The 14,042-nt window shown below is 32.3% G+C and overlaps 1 protein-coding gene and 1 long non-coding RNA gene across 9 annotated transcripts in view; one reads left to right on the forward strand and one right to left on the reverse strand.

The window, feature by feature from the left end:
- The window catches only part of LOC106064366 (vitamin D3 hydroxylase-associated protein-like), a 28,897-nt gene that overhangs the window by 10,572 nt on the left and 4,283 nt on the right, over window positions 1-14,042 (forward strand). For both annotated transcript variants that reach the window (XM_056029764.1, XM_056029763.1), the window contains exons 5-14: window positions 584-670; window positions 1,929-2,000; window positions 2,803-2,864; window positions 4,550-4,756; window positions 5,924-5,970; window positions 11,180-11,304; window positions 11,659-11,784; window positions 12,204-12,301; window positions 12,991-13,090; window positions 13,239-13,285. In XM_056029764.1, the coding sequence (XP_055885739.1) occupies window positions 584-670; window positions 1,929-2,000; window positions 2,803-2,864; window positions 4,550-4,756; window positions 5,924-5,970; window positions 11,180-11,304; window positions 11,659-11,784; window positions 12,204-12,301; window positions 12,991-13,090; window positions 13,239-13,285 (971 nt within the window). The remainder of the gene's footprint in view (window positions 1-583; window positions 671-1,928; window positions 2,001-2,802; window positions 2,865-4,549; window positions 4,757-5,923; window positions 5,971-11,179; window positions 11,305-11,658; window positions 11,785-12,203; window positions 12,302-12,990; window positions 13,091-13,238; window positions 13,286-14,042) is intronic.
- LOC129926361 (uncharacterized) lies at window positions 6,899-10,471 on the reverse strand. 7 transcript variants are annotated; one of them, XR_008777978.1, is made up of 6 exons: window positions 10,368-10,433; window positions 10,111-10,216; window positions 8,752-8,894; window positions 8,255-8,354; window positions 7,736-7,849; window positions 6,899-7,066 (listed from the first exon to the last, which is right to left on the reverse strand). It is a non-coding gene; the product is annotated as an uncharacterized LOC129926361 (long non-coding RNA). The 7 variants fall into 7 exon arrangements; XR_008777980.1 differs by having other exon boundaries at window positions 10,181-10,216; window positions 10,368-10,382; XR_008777976.1 differs by lacking the exon at window positions 10,111-10,216 and having other exon boundaries at window positions 10,368-10,471.

Here is a 14,042-nt window from a genome sequence, read left to right on the forward strand (position 1 = left end):
ACCATGCAAGACTCGTCGACCATCTTTCTCCTTTCTTCTCTGTCTTTTGCCTTAGAACCTCTTTCAATGGTAGGCCCGTCCATTCTTTTATGTTGTCCTCCCATCACATTCGCTGTTAGCCTCTTCTTCTTTTTCCTGGTATTGCTCCCTGAAGGAAGGTCTTTGAGAGCCCTGAAGATCTTTGTAATATGACCATAGATTTTAAGCTTGCTTTTTTTTTTACGATAGTTAACAGGTCATCATGAGGTCCAATCACTGCAGTAACTCTGTCTCATCATCTTGAAAGGGGGGGGGGGGGCTTTAATCAGTTTGACACTTTAAGTGAAAGATATAGCCTACTCTTTATAAAATTTTGTTGGCCCTAAAAAAAAATCTTTAAAATGTATGACTCACAGCATATATTCAGTTTACTGTCTGGCTAGGAATACTAGCATCATGATAATGGGAACATAGATTTTATAAATAAAAAAAATATTTAATCATTTCTGCTCATTTGCCTGACTTAACAATAAATTCTTTTGACTAAAAAAAATAAAACTACACTTTACATTTTGACCTAAATGCATTGTGATATATTCAACAGTCTGAGGCAATACGACTTGATGGAGTCAATGACAGAGGACCTTTACATGGGATACCTATTAGTGTCAAAGAAAGTGTTGGGCTGAAGGTAACACTTGTGTACCAGTTGTCATTTCTTTTTTTTTAAATTTAGATCTCTTTTAAGTCTATAAGATTCCATTCAATCCATTGTAAAGCAAGACTCCATGATAGACTCCTAGTCCAGTTTAGTATTTGTTCTTACAAGCTAGGCTAATGACATGTTTAGCTGGTTCTACATATTTCTTCTGTGATTGATGGCTATAATGATCATTGTTTACACATCTGACTTTTGGTTCTTGGTCTCATGTTCAGAAGATAAAGAACTTGTAATTTTCTATGTCTATTGTACTATAGTCTTATTACACTTAATGCTAACAAATTTTGATGTAAGGAGAACTTTTTTGTTATAAAACCTCATTTTGTCTTATTTACTATGAGAATTCTATGAACATTTAGAATACAGTTCACTGCGAGTATGGGATGGGGAGGGGGGGGTTTCATCAGATTGTTGGCGGAAAACATTGGAATTTCAAAAGTTTATTTTTTGTTGCAAATGTTGATGTTGGAAGTTGCCACGAATTTAAGATGGTTTCATCAGCATTGCACACTTGTTCAGGTGTAAGGCCTAGGTAGGTAATTTTAACATTTAAATTTTTAATAAAGTTTGAAACTTCTTTCTCATTGTCAGATAACTTCTCTGCACATGTAAGAAAGAAATATTGTGCAGCTTTTAAAAATTCTTAAACCAGCCGAGGCTAAAACGGAAATGATCTCTTTTTTTTTGTGATTTCACAATTTTAAAACGTTTTCTTTCTCTTTTAAATATCTTCAGAAATCGGGCCTTGTTTTTCCTTCCCTGTTCAAGCCAAGCATATAAGGAACTTCCTCAACATGTGGATATTCTCTTGATTTAAGGTTTTTTTCTCTTGGTCCCATCTTCAATAGATTTCATAAAAAGTTCTACCAACAAAATGACATGTGTAAACTGTCATCACAGACATTATCTTAAGCACATATAACCAAGAAACAAATAAAAAGAGACCGGACGTGTGTCACAATGTTATGTACAGCTGATGCATACTTCTTTTCCTCGTCAGATTACTAAGTGTGACAGATTATGAAGTGTTGGACTATCGAGAGTTAACTGTGTTATCATGAGTAGTATTAAGAATATATTTAGCTGAACAGTTTTACTTTATGCAAGTTGTGGCTCTGTAAAGAAGATTGGTGATGAAATAGTTTTCTGAATTTGAAACAAAATATATTTTTTTTGGTAATCATATATATGATATGGCATATTACTAACATCTAATATATTTTTACAGGGACTGGACTGCACTGCAGGCTTTGGTCAGCTGGCAGATGTTTTGAAAAAAGATGATTCAGTTTTAATTAAGGTAACTTTAATAAAGGGAATTATGAGGCAATTGGAAGAATCTCCTATTTTTGGTCGAAATTTAGTGAATGATTTTTTGCTATGATTTTGTTTATTTTAGATGAGATTTTAAGACTAAACCAGCACAGCCAAGGGGGTTTTGAGTTTAAAACCCCCTACCAGGGGTTTTGCAGTTAAATCCCCCTCTTCTATAAAACAAAACAAAAAAATGCAAACAACAATCCCCAAATTCCAAGAGCACAGCTAAGGAAGATTTTGATTTTAAACCCCCCTCCAAAATTTATGATAAACCCCTCTCTTCAATATAAAAAAGCAAATTACACACTTAAAATTCTATGAGCATAGCCAAAGGGGTTTTGAGTTTAACCCCCCCCCCTCAGTAGGGTTTGAAGCTAAAAAATACCTCTTCAATATAAAAAAAAAGCAAATTATGCACTCTAAATCTATGAGCGTAGCCAAAGGGGTTTTGAGTTTAGACACCCCTTTAGAGGGGTTTGATGCTAAAAATACCTCTGATTATTACCTTTTATTGTTTGTAATTTTTAAAAGTAATATTTTTAATTAATGAAAAAAAAAACAGCCCTCTACTCAAATTGAGAATTAATTGAAATGTCTTAAAAACATATCTATCTATCAATAATTTGATTTGTCAAATACAAACACTCTCTTGCTAAGCAGCAGTCTAAAGACTATCAAAATTTCTACATTTGTAATTTTAAAGACTCACTATGCATGTGGAGCAAATATTCAACAAAATTTCTTTGTATGTGAAGGAATAAACCAGTAACTTGACATCTTGACAGGTACTGAGACTGAAAGGTGCCATTCCATTTATTCGTACCAACATCCCACAAGGCATGCGAAGGTATTTATTTTGTTAATATTTTGACAACTTAAAAAAATAGAGAGATTTATAGATCTAGATCTTCTTCTTCTTCTAGCCAGTTTTATTGCTGCTGAGCTGTGAGCTCTTTTGCAGACTGTGCCAAGGAAAAATAGTGTGCTGTTTTCTTCAATTGTTCAGCACTGCCATACAGGGTGTTGGTTATGTTGGGCTGTAGTGGAAGTAGGGTCTGCCTAAGGTGGATTAGGGAGGGGCATTCAAAGAGGATATGGTTTACGGTTTCATAAGGGTGGGCTCAGTGTCTGCAAAGGGGAAGTTGTGTGGAATCTATTTTGTTCAGATGGTAATTTAACAGAGGTAGATAAATTAAACAAGTATTTCAAGAATGTTTTTTATCTGTGAATGTCAATTGCTAATAAGAATGACTTAAAATTAGTAATGTAGCAGTTGTCTTTAAAAAATTAAGGGGAGACAACTTTGGGACATTGGGGATAACAGTCCATAGCACATACCTCATGACCAGGCAACCATGTAAATGTTTAATGATATTGATCCAACAAATAATATACTTTCTGCAAATTTATTCTAATAGAAATCCTATTATTGGTGCACTAGATAAGAAGCTTCTACTAATAGGATACAAAAATCTCAATGCCTGTAGATGATATGGAACATTCAGTCATCACATGCCTGCCTCTTCGGCAAACTGATCTAACTGTCTGTCTTCTTGACACATGAATGTACTCATAATTTAAAAAGTGTTAAGTTTAAAAACATTTATAAACCTTGATCATTATATTTAATCACATTAAATAAATAAAAAAAAAATTAAAAAGATTAGAGATTGGTTATTATAATTCCTCTTTTAATTTTAGTATTGTTACGAATCTCACTATCCAGGCTCTCTGCAAACTGCACCATACACCACCAACTTAAAGAACTTGACAACTCAGGGCTCCAAAGTAACGTAACACTTTAATAGTTGCATAAATAACAGCCAATACTGTACAATTGGCAACACGTACACTGTACAAATATCTCTCCAATAACACCATTCCGCCGTATCAACTCTTGCACTGGCCTCTCCGTCTCGTTCCGGGCTTGCACTGGGTTCAACAGTTCAGGACTGACTTCACACACTAGGCTCGTTGTGTCGGACTCGATCGCAGACCAAGATCAAGATGCCAGTCGTCTCAACTGTACTTGACAGTACTCCGCACTGAACCGTCGTAATGCTCCGTACAGAACCACACCGCTGAACTGTGCTGTAGTCGACCGGACTGTAGTGAACCGGGCTCTGAACCGTCTTGACTGCGTCACCTCCGCTCTTATATAGGGTTCCTACTGGCCTTCTCAAACCGGACAGAATGCCGCTCGACGTTTCTAGGTGGTCAGATGACTACAACTCTCGTGACGCTCCTTAGCTCTGTTCACGACGGCGATCCTTCCCGAACTGTCCTGTTGACACTCGACTCGGCTGATCGTTGTAGCTCGTCACGGTTGACCGCTCGTCTAGCGCTGGGGCGATTTGCGTCGGCTGACTACACACACACCACTACCCCTCTCTGTGCCACCACCAAGTTTATAACAGTATTTATGACAAAAAATAAATTTAAATCTATTATGAACCTATTTTTTTAAGGGATTCTAAATAAATTTAATTATCCATATTGTATTTGGGTCAAGGAAATTTCTTCTGCTTTCAGCTTTGCCTGTTCAAATCCTATTTATGGTGAAACCAAAAATCCATTAAATATGTCAAGGTGTCCTGGTGGATCATCAGGTGGGGAAGGTGCCATTATTGGTGGAAAGGGCTCTATTCTAGGAGTGGGAAGTGATATTGGAGGCAGCTTGCGGTGTCCAGCCGCGTTTTGTGGAATATGTGCTCTGAAACCAACATCTTCTAGAATAAGGTAAAACACACATATTCTTTACATGCAACCAAAGAATTCCAGGTGTAAGCTTTAAGGCTCACTAGTAAAACATGTCAATAGCATAGATAAATCACTTAACAAGACTGGATTTAGACTTTATATTTGAGATACGGGGCCCTCTGTAAGTTCAGAAATTATATGTAAGTGCCAGATGTGATCTTCAGATACCTAGAGGGTTGAACTGATATACAAGTATGCAGTTAGATATTATATCTTTTAAATTAGAATCATTACAAATAGAATCATTAAATCATTTTAAAAAATATGCCCCCCAATAAAGTGTGGGCCCTAATCTATAGGTTGCATACCCTGTAAATCCTGCACTGCACTTAAACCATTGTTGAAAATGTTAAATATACTTTATATAAATAATAGATAAGTTAAATTAAGTTCCACACTTTGTCACTGGGAATATGTTCCTATAACATCATTTATAGAGATGATCATTTATCAAAGAAAGAGACATCTGGAGCTGAAGATGGTGTGAAACAACTATTATGTTTACATAGCAAAAACAAAACAAAAAGGAGTGGTTTAGAATTGAAGGAAAAATTGAAAAGAAAAAGAACTAATTGGAATCATAAAGTACGGGTACAGTGGAAGAATACTTTTCTAGCAAAGAACTCATTGCAGTAAAGGTAACCCCTTGTGATCTTAGGGGTCAGGTGATGTAAAGCTAATCTTTTCTATGGCCAATGGTTAATGAGGGTGTTATGTGGCTAGCACAACCATCTTTACTTTTCCAACATATTTCAGGTACCAATTAGAGTTTGGTGGATCAGAGCAGGTGTCCTAAAAATTATGAACTTTAAAACCTGAGTCTTCACAGACATTTGAACTTTGAAAGCCAAGCACTTTACCACTTGCCACCTCACCCTGGTATATATATACACAAAAATTTTGTCTTTTTGCCTAGATGATGAGGTCTATTTATTTATTTATATATATATATATATATATATATATATATAGCGGAGAATTTTGATTAAGCACCTTTTCAAGAACTTCCTATAGTACAAGTACAAGATTCAGTAAGTGAGTGATGCCTCTACATTAGGATTAAATTTCTTATTTATGAAATACAGAAATGCAATAATTACTGAAGAAAATACTTTGAGGAATCAACCTTTTTTTTTACTCTTTCAGTTCTTTTGGTAATTTTAGCACTGATGCAATAGGAGGACAGAACATAGGTAAGTGATGCAAGATTTAAATTCTCTAACATGTTATACAACAGAACCCTATAAACATGCCCATTACGGCCCAGTATCAGTTTTAATTAGGGTTATCCCCCTTTGCCCTAATTGCAGCCCTAAATAGCCCAAATCGCGCCGCGCATACCGTTTGCACATTGGCGTCATTAGGTTCCCATAAGGGACCAATACGGGCTACCCTAATCGTGCCAATATGGGCCCAGAATGGGTAAACCCACTTCCGGATTCATTGGGGATTTCCAGAATCGCACCCTAATCAAGCCCATACTAGCCCCAATGGTTTAGTAACTGAGATTTTCATTGGGGTTTAATTAGGGATAACCCTTACTGTGCCAATATCGGTCCGATGCTGGCCTGAATGGTTTAGTAACTGAAACATTTATTAGGGTTCAATTAGGGATAACCCTTATTGTGCCATTATCGGTCCAATGCTGGCCCTAATGGTTTAGTAATTGAAATATTTATTAGGGCTCAATTAGGTATTATCATGCAAATACTGTCTCCGATGGTTCAGTCATTAAATTTTATTATGGCTTAATTAGGAATAATCTTTAATGTTTTTCAATACTGTAGTTTAAAACAAATTCATTAGTGATTTTTTGTTTATAATGCCCTTTTTGTTCAAATGCAGCTCAATGGTTTAGTATGAGATTTTTAACCTTTTACATAGGTCTACTTTCACACTGATGATTTAGATCTAGCAATAGAATTATTTGGAAATTATAATAATTGAACCAGTGCATGATTTCTATATACATCTAGCTATAATGTCAACATATTTATAAAGTAATGGACAAGTTAAATTACATTTTTGGGTTTGAACACTATCAAACAATACAATTTTTGGTAACGTACTATATAAGACTTGCATGCTCTGATCATTTATTCTTAAATCAAACTTACACAATTAACTTTTTTTTATTTTTTATTCATGGAATAATTAACCAACACAAAAGACAAATATAACAGCACAAACAAGATATCAAGACAGCATTTTCATTCAATTCTTAGCATTCTTTACAAGCTGACTTCAAGGCTGGTGGCAATAATTCATATTTTGACTTCCATGCAGCAGCTGGAACAAACAAACAAACAAATAAATATTATAGTCATGTAATAAAACTACCTTCAAGCTGTATTAATAATAAAAAGAATCTAACAATTAAACATCAGAAGACCTTACATTTATCTATTACATTTATCTATGTGGACATACTATTTAACGGTTATATTTCCAGCCCTTGATGATAAACGGTGCTCAAAAATTAATTCTAAAGCCTATTAAGCAACACAAAAATTAATGGTATTCCAAAATTTGGAGTTCAATCTTCTCCTTATATTAAATGTTATGAATTGGTGTCAGCAAATGTGGCACTGGTATTTGACTATGCTAAAAGTGCAATGGCAGACTAGATCGAGCTAGGCTTCAATTCATTCAATATTATATTTTGTCCAATTTATTTATATTAACTTTATCACAGGCTCTTACTAATACAACTATATTCTGTTTGTAATTAGAGTTCTATGGTAATTTTAAAAATAAGTTGGCTGAAAAGTTATTCTAGAATTAAAATAAACAATTATCACAGTGAAACTTTAAAAAAACATAAAAAAAAAAACCCACAACCAGCATATTTCAAAATTAGGATAGCATTTCTTTATTTACATTTAATAAATTCCATCCCATTAACAATTTACTTTCAGATTGCTGATCAGTAATCTAAAAGCAAAATTTAATTCTTACCTTCTTGAGCAGGCTTGCTTATGAAAAGATGATGAACAGCATCTGTACTGCATGCATAGGTTATTATTAACCTAAAAGATTAATGTCAACTTCCCCTAAAGAAAATGTGGCGATCTGTTAAAAAAAAATAAAAAAATAAATAAATAAAAACATAAAAAATGTTTAAAGAATGCAAAAAAAAATAATATTACAATAGAGGCAAAACACAAAATGTTTAAGGTAAGGTATACAAGAAGGATTGTTGCTATATAATGACATTAGGTCAAAAACAATTCTATGTCCTATTTTCATTGTATAAATGTTCATTATAATTTTTTATGCAAATTAATAATGAACTTAAATCTCAGTGAAATTACAAAAAGCTGAAGATATTGCTCTCGAACATTGTTTCACAAGATTAACATTTATTTTACATTTTCTTTATTTAATCGATTTGATCTCATTAAAATTTTCATTTGGTTTAGGGGGATGTGGGGTGTCACTGATCAGTAATCTTAAAGAAAAATTTATTCTTCGTACCTTTTAGAGCAGGCTTCCTCATGAAAAGATATTGAACAGCATCTGTAGTGCATACATAGACAATTCTTATTGTCAGCTGCCCTTAAAGAAAACTGGCATTCTAAAAAAAAAAAATAAAAAATAAAAATAAAATTACAATAAAGACAAATCCTGAAACGTTTATGGTATGGTTATAAGAAAAACTGTTGCTATAGCCTAATGATGAGACTCTGTATTTTTTCTTTAACAGTATCCACACAATGAAATTTTTAAAAGCCTAAGCCTTAGCTAAGCCTATAGAATGAATCCTAGATCAAATTGTAGAAAAATGTATAATATAATAATTAGTAGATATTCTAGCAAGATCTAAATATAATCTAGATCTATGTCTAGTTTATAGATCTAGAATTTCTAGATCTGTATAGATCTATTTAATTCTATTACATAGAGCCTAGAGTCTTTAAAATTTACAAAAAATAAAATCTAACATATATTGGTGAATAAAGATGTAACGCTACCTGGACCTGGTTATGTGGTATGCACGATGGACTGTTTGGTCGCCTTGTTGGTCTCTGCATGGTCGTCTGGTTCATACCCTGCAACTACCATCACTTCCCTAAGCTCCTTTGAGGTTTAGACAACCAAGTAGATATCTTCAACTCTGAAGGAACATTTAAAAAAAAAACAAAAAACAATGTCAATATAGGGCTATAGTCTAAAGCAGCTATAGGGTTAGCCGTTAGTGGCGTTAGTCTATTATATATAGGCCCCTAATATAGATATACTATATATATACATATTTTTCTAGACATATCTTAATATCTGATTTTAAAACCAATATAAACGTTTGATTTTATTTATTTGTATAAATTTAAACATTCTAAACTCTAGACTAGATTTTCAAGATCTGGAGTGTAGGCCTAATATTGTACATTAGTCTCTACAAAGTAAATATCTATATTATAAGATTATAAGTCTATACTATAGGTCTATGACTATAACTAGTTACTAGATCTAGAATTATTTAATCTAAATGACCTATCGCCTATACTATGAAAAAATTAAAGATTAGTCTGTATTAACAATATATTAATTAAATATTATTCTATATCTACTAAATTTTCTAATAACAACTAGATTTTAGAATCTAGACTATTCTAGACTATCTTTTATTAGATCTAGATCTAAGTTTACTAAGTCTTAGTATATCTTATAAGTCTAGGTCAATTTTTTCTAACCTCAAAATATTTGAATTAGAATAGAACTAAAATCTATATATGAGTATGAGTACTATGAGTATAATAATTATTATATTAATATACCAAAGTGTCCAAAGTCCTAAGTCTAAGTATTAGTTTACAGTTACGTGACTAGATACTTAGATAGGCATATAGACTAGATCTAATATTCTGCCCTAAAAGTTAAAAGGTAGTAGATTTAGATTTAAGATCTAGTAAGTCCTTTTTTAACTAAATCTAATTCTATGCTGCAGATGCATTAGCCATTTCATGGTAGATTCTTAGCTTCTAGAATCTAGATCTAGAATCTATTCTAAATAGTAAATCAGTAAATCTAGTCATAACGCATGAATGTTAATCACTTAAGTTAAGTCTAAGTCGTCTAGATCTAGATTTAATAGGTCTCAAGTCTAGATATATATTAATAATATATTAATAATATTATATCGTACTAGATCTAGTAGCCTATTACTACTATTAGATATTATAATAAAACTAGTCTAGAGAGATCTATAGAATCTCTAGATCTAGATTCTTAGCATTCTAGATTATCTAGATATATCGATATATCTATAAATCTATTCTAAGTCTAGACCTAATCTACTATCTAGATTAGATCTGTTAGTAGTGTTAGAGTACTTAGAGATTCGTCATCTGATGATGATCTGTACTTGTGATAGGCTTAAGACTTTAACTTATAAGTTACGACCATTCCAATTGAATTTCCATGGCTGCTGCCATGAGTCTGATGAGTTGAAGAACATATGCATTGATTATGATATCAAGAAGTACAGCTCATATAATTATTTATAATAGATCTATTATATTAATGAAAGTCTAGATTGACTAGACCTAGACTAGAGCTCTATAACTTGTAGTATAACTAATAACTTAACAGATTTAGATCTAGATCTAGCTAGCTCTAATTTGATCCACGTGTGTACGCTCAAGAGTGAAGACTGAATAATCCAGTTTGTGCCGAATATCTCGAGCTTAAAAGAAATAAATGCTTCTTTTTCATTGGTCGAAAAAAATGTTAAAATGTATAAAACATTTTTTAAAAATCTAAATCTAAAAAAAAAACAACAAAAAAACAAATATGTTCTCCTTTAACTTTAGATTCTATGTGTGATTAAATATTACTAGATATAGATATATTTTTTTAGTGTGCACATTAAAAAATCACACACACACACACACACACACACACACTATTTGATTACGAAAAGTCTGCATTGGGCCCATACGGGTAAAACTTCACTATTCCAGTTAGGGATTTCCCCAATAGAACCCTAATTAATTTTTTTAAAAATCTTAATATTACTTACAAAAAGGATTCAAAGCAACATTTAGCTTTAAGACGATTAATACTACATTTTAAAACATCATAATATTGTTTTTTATGTTATAATAAAGATTTCATCATGTTGGTTCTGGCGTGATTGGGGAAATCCCACACCGGCACGAAAGCGGAAAGACGTTAACGGCCCAATAACTAAAATCCCACACCGATCCGTTAACGTTTTTATAGGGGCGATTGTAAGTAGGTCAATCTACCCAATGAAACCATATTACCCCAGACCGCGACAGAATGGTTTCGATGGGGCTTTGTTTATAGGGAACGTACATGTTTTATTTGTATTGCTAGAAATAGAATTATAAAATACATATTGATCTATTGTGTTTGTATATGTTTGTTTATGTTTAGTGCCATCAGCTTATGGTCCTATGGGAAGAGATGTTACAACCCTAATTGACTTTATGGAGGCTGTCATATGTCCTGAAATATTTTCGCTTGATCCGCATGTAACACCTATTCCATTTAGACATGAGGTAACATATACCATAGTAGGAATTATAATAGGTTATATATATATATATATATATAGAGAGAGAATTATATTCTATAATTTATACAGAGTTACCTAAGTATAGTGTTATTTAATCCTTTTTACAATTTACAAATTCTGTGAGAATTGCTTTAAAAATATTAGTTTAAAATAAATAAAAAAAGCAGCACTGAAACATTTGTAATATTTTTTTAATCACTTTTCCGTAGAGCAACTTTCATGCTTAGCAGGCTCGGAGCTCTATGGTCCAATCTCTTTTGTGGACCAGTTGGACGGGGGGGGGGGGGGGGGGGGTTAAAATGAAAATAGTAGCTAATGCAATGTATTGTTGTTTCAGTTACTGGAGAGCTCTGCTCCTCTCAGAATAGGTTACTATGTGTATGATGAGTGTACACGATGCACACCACCAGTTGTTAGAGCTGTCATGATGGCCAAGTCACTACTACAAGACAGGGGTCACACTGTAGGTATTATGTTCTAGTACCAGTAAATCTATTAATAGCAAATTTGATGTAGGGTTTACCACTTTCCTTAGCTAGACACTATGACACTACTAGAGTATTGTGTGGCTAGTCCAGACTAGCAGACTTGGGGAAACCATTAAAAGTTACTTCAGAAAAGAATATTATTACATTCTAGTTCAAATCTTCTGTAATATGGCAGATGAAGACAAACTCTGCTTTTTCTGGTTTCTAAATCTTTAAATCTTGAAAGAAAAAACACCCAAATAAAACTAAATTCTTATCACTATTTATGACTAATTAAAACAATCAAACATTGTTGTGTAAAAAGTTAATTTTTATTAAGAAAAAGCTATTCTGTTTCTAGAAAATTCCTTTTGTATAATGAACTAGCTTTTACAAATTCTTGTTTCTACTACAGCTTGTTGAGATCAAACCATACAAACCAATGTATGCTTGTGCTGATATACTGATTCCTGCTTTGTTTGGAGATGATTGTGACAGTTATGCAGACTTGTTGTAAGCAGAAGTGTAACTTTTCTATGTTCTATGTACTGAAGAACAGTAGATTGTTAAAATAAACTTGAAAAAAAAAAAAAAAAAGAATTTTTAAGTAATTTTGTATCTGCAATTACTCAGGCCTGACCAATTTATGTCTTTTATCGCCATTTGATCCAGAATTTATTTGTGTTATTTTCCCCAAATTACTAACTTTATTATTCAAACAGGATCGCGATAACAGGCTGCTGGTTAATTCAGTTGATATTTAAGGATTTTTACTTGAGATCTGTTCCTCAAAGTATAGCCATGTTAGTTTATGAGCTCTAGATATAAACCATCTGGGGATAGGTCAGCAAGTTGGTCAGTGTTCTGACCACTCTAAACTTTTAGACTTGAGGATTTCTTTTGGTTTGTGGTTCCTTACCACAGGTTTTAACTGAAAAAAAAATGCTTTTACTGCAGAATCATCAGTGAATAAAACAAAAGCAAAAAAAAAAAAAAGATAATTTAGGTTAGAGGGGAGACCCACTAATACTGACTTTGCATAACTGACTGTTATAGTGTAATATCAATATTTCTATATTATTTTTAGTTAACGAATTCAGAGTAGGAAAATGTTATTGCCCACTTCAAATTCATAGACTATACAAACTTTTAATCGAACATAATAAAATTTTGATAAAACAAGCAATCATCATTCATTTCAGAAAATATGACACAACTTGTGAGATCATGTATAATACCTACAGGTTTAATCAATATCCATATCTCTTGCGATTGCTGTTTATGAGACTTCAACAGCTGATGGTAACAGCAAAGTTGTTTTATCTAAATCATGTTAATATCTAATTAGTTAATAAATTAGTTAAATGAGATATATAGTGGGAAAAAATACCTTACCTTAGTTTTAAGATTGCTATAAAAATATTAATTTCAATTAAAAATTATTTTTCAGCATAATGACCCACTAATTGTTGCCATGATGAAAAGAAAATCAATGAGGTAAAACTTTGAGTGTTGAGATAATTATAACTTGAATGCTTCACTAAAAAAAAAATTTTTACCATAAAGCTTGAATATTGAACTGTAAATAAGAATATGAGGATTACCTTCACAGGAAGATTAATGTATATTGATTATTGAACATTAAGGCAATCCCAAATTGGTAATGCATTTATATAAACTAGGTAAAGTATATTTATTGTGTGGAACATCAAAATATACATCTGTCTTTGTTCTGCTTTACTGCAACATTTTGCAATAAATTTTGAACTTCACTCATTCTCATTTTTTGCCCCTTCAGATCATAGAAACATTGTAAAAAGAAAGCTAGTAAAAACAAAGTGAAGAGAAACATAGTATAAAGAAATAGTAAAAAGAAACATAGTAAAAAGAAACATAGTAAAGAGAAACATAGTAAAGAGAAACACAGTAATGAGAAACACAGTAATGAGAAACACAGTAATGAGAAACAGTAAAAAAGAAACATGCTAAAATGAAAGGACTATCAAGAGAACATTTACTGTTTTTTTTCCCAATATATTTTCTTTAAGCATTATACAATTTATAAAACAAATCACTGTTTTATTTTTTTATTATTGTTTCATTAATACCAACTACTAACCTAATGATTAATTAGATATTTTATATTATTATTTATATATTATGTTTTGTGCTGTTCTCTCCTCTCAAACAATAAGATTCCAAAAGCTAAAAGTGTATTGAATATTTATTTCACTATTGCCTGTAACATTCTTGA

Source organism: Biomphalaria glabrata, chromosome 5 (assembly GCF_947242115.1).
Source record: "Biomphalaria glabrata chromosome 5, xgBioGlab47.1, whole genome shotgun sequence".
In the NCBI taxonomy this organism is placed as follows: domain Eukaryota; kingdom Metazoa; phylum Mollusca; class Gastropoda; family Planorbidae; genus Biomphalaria; species Biomphalaria glabrata.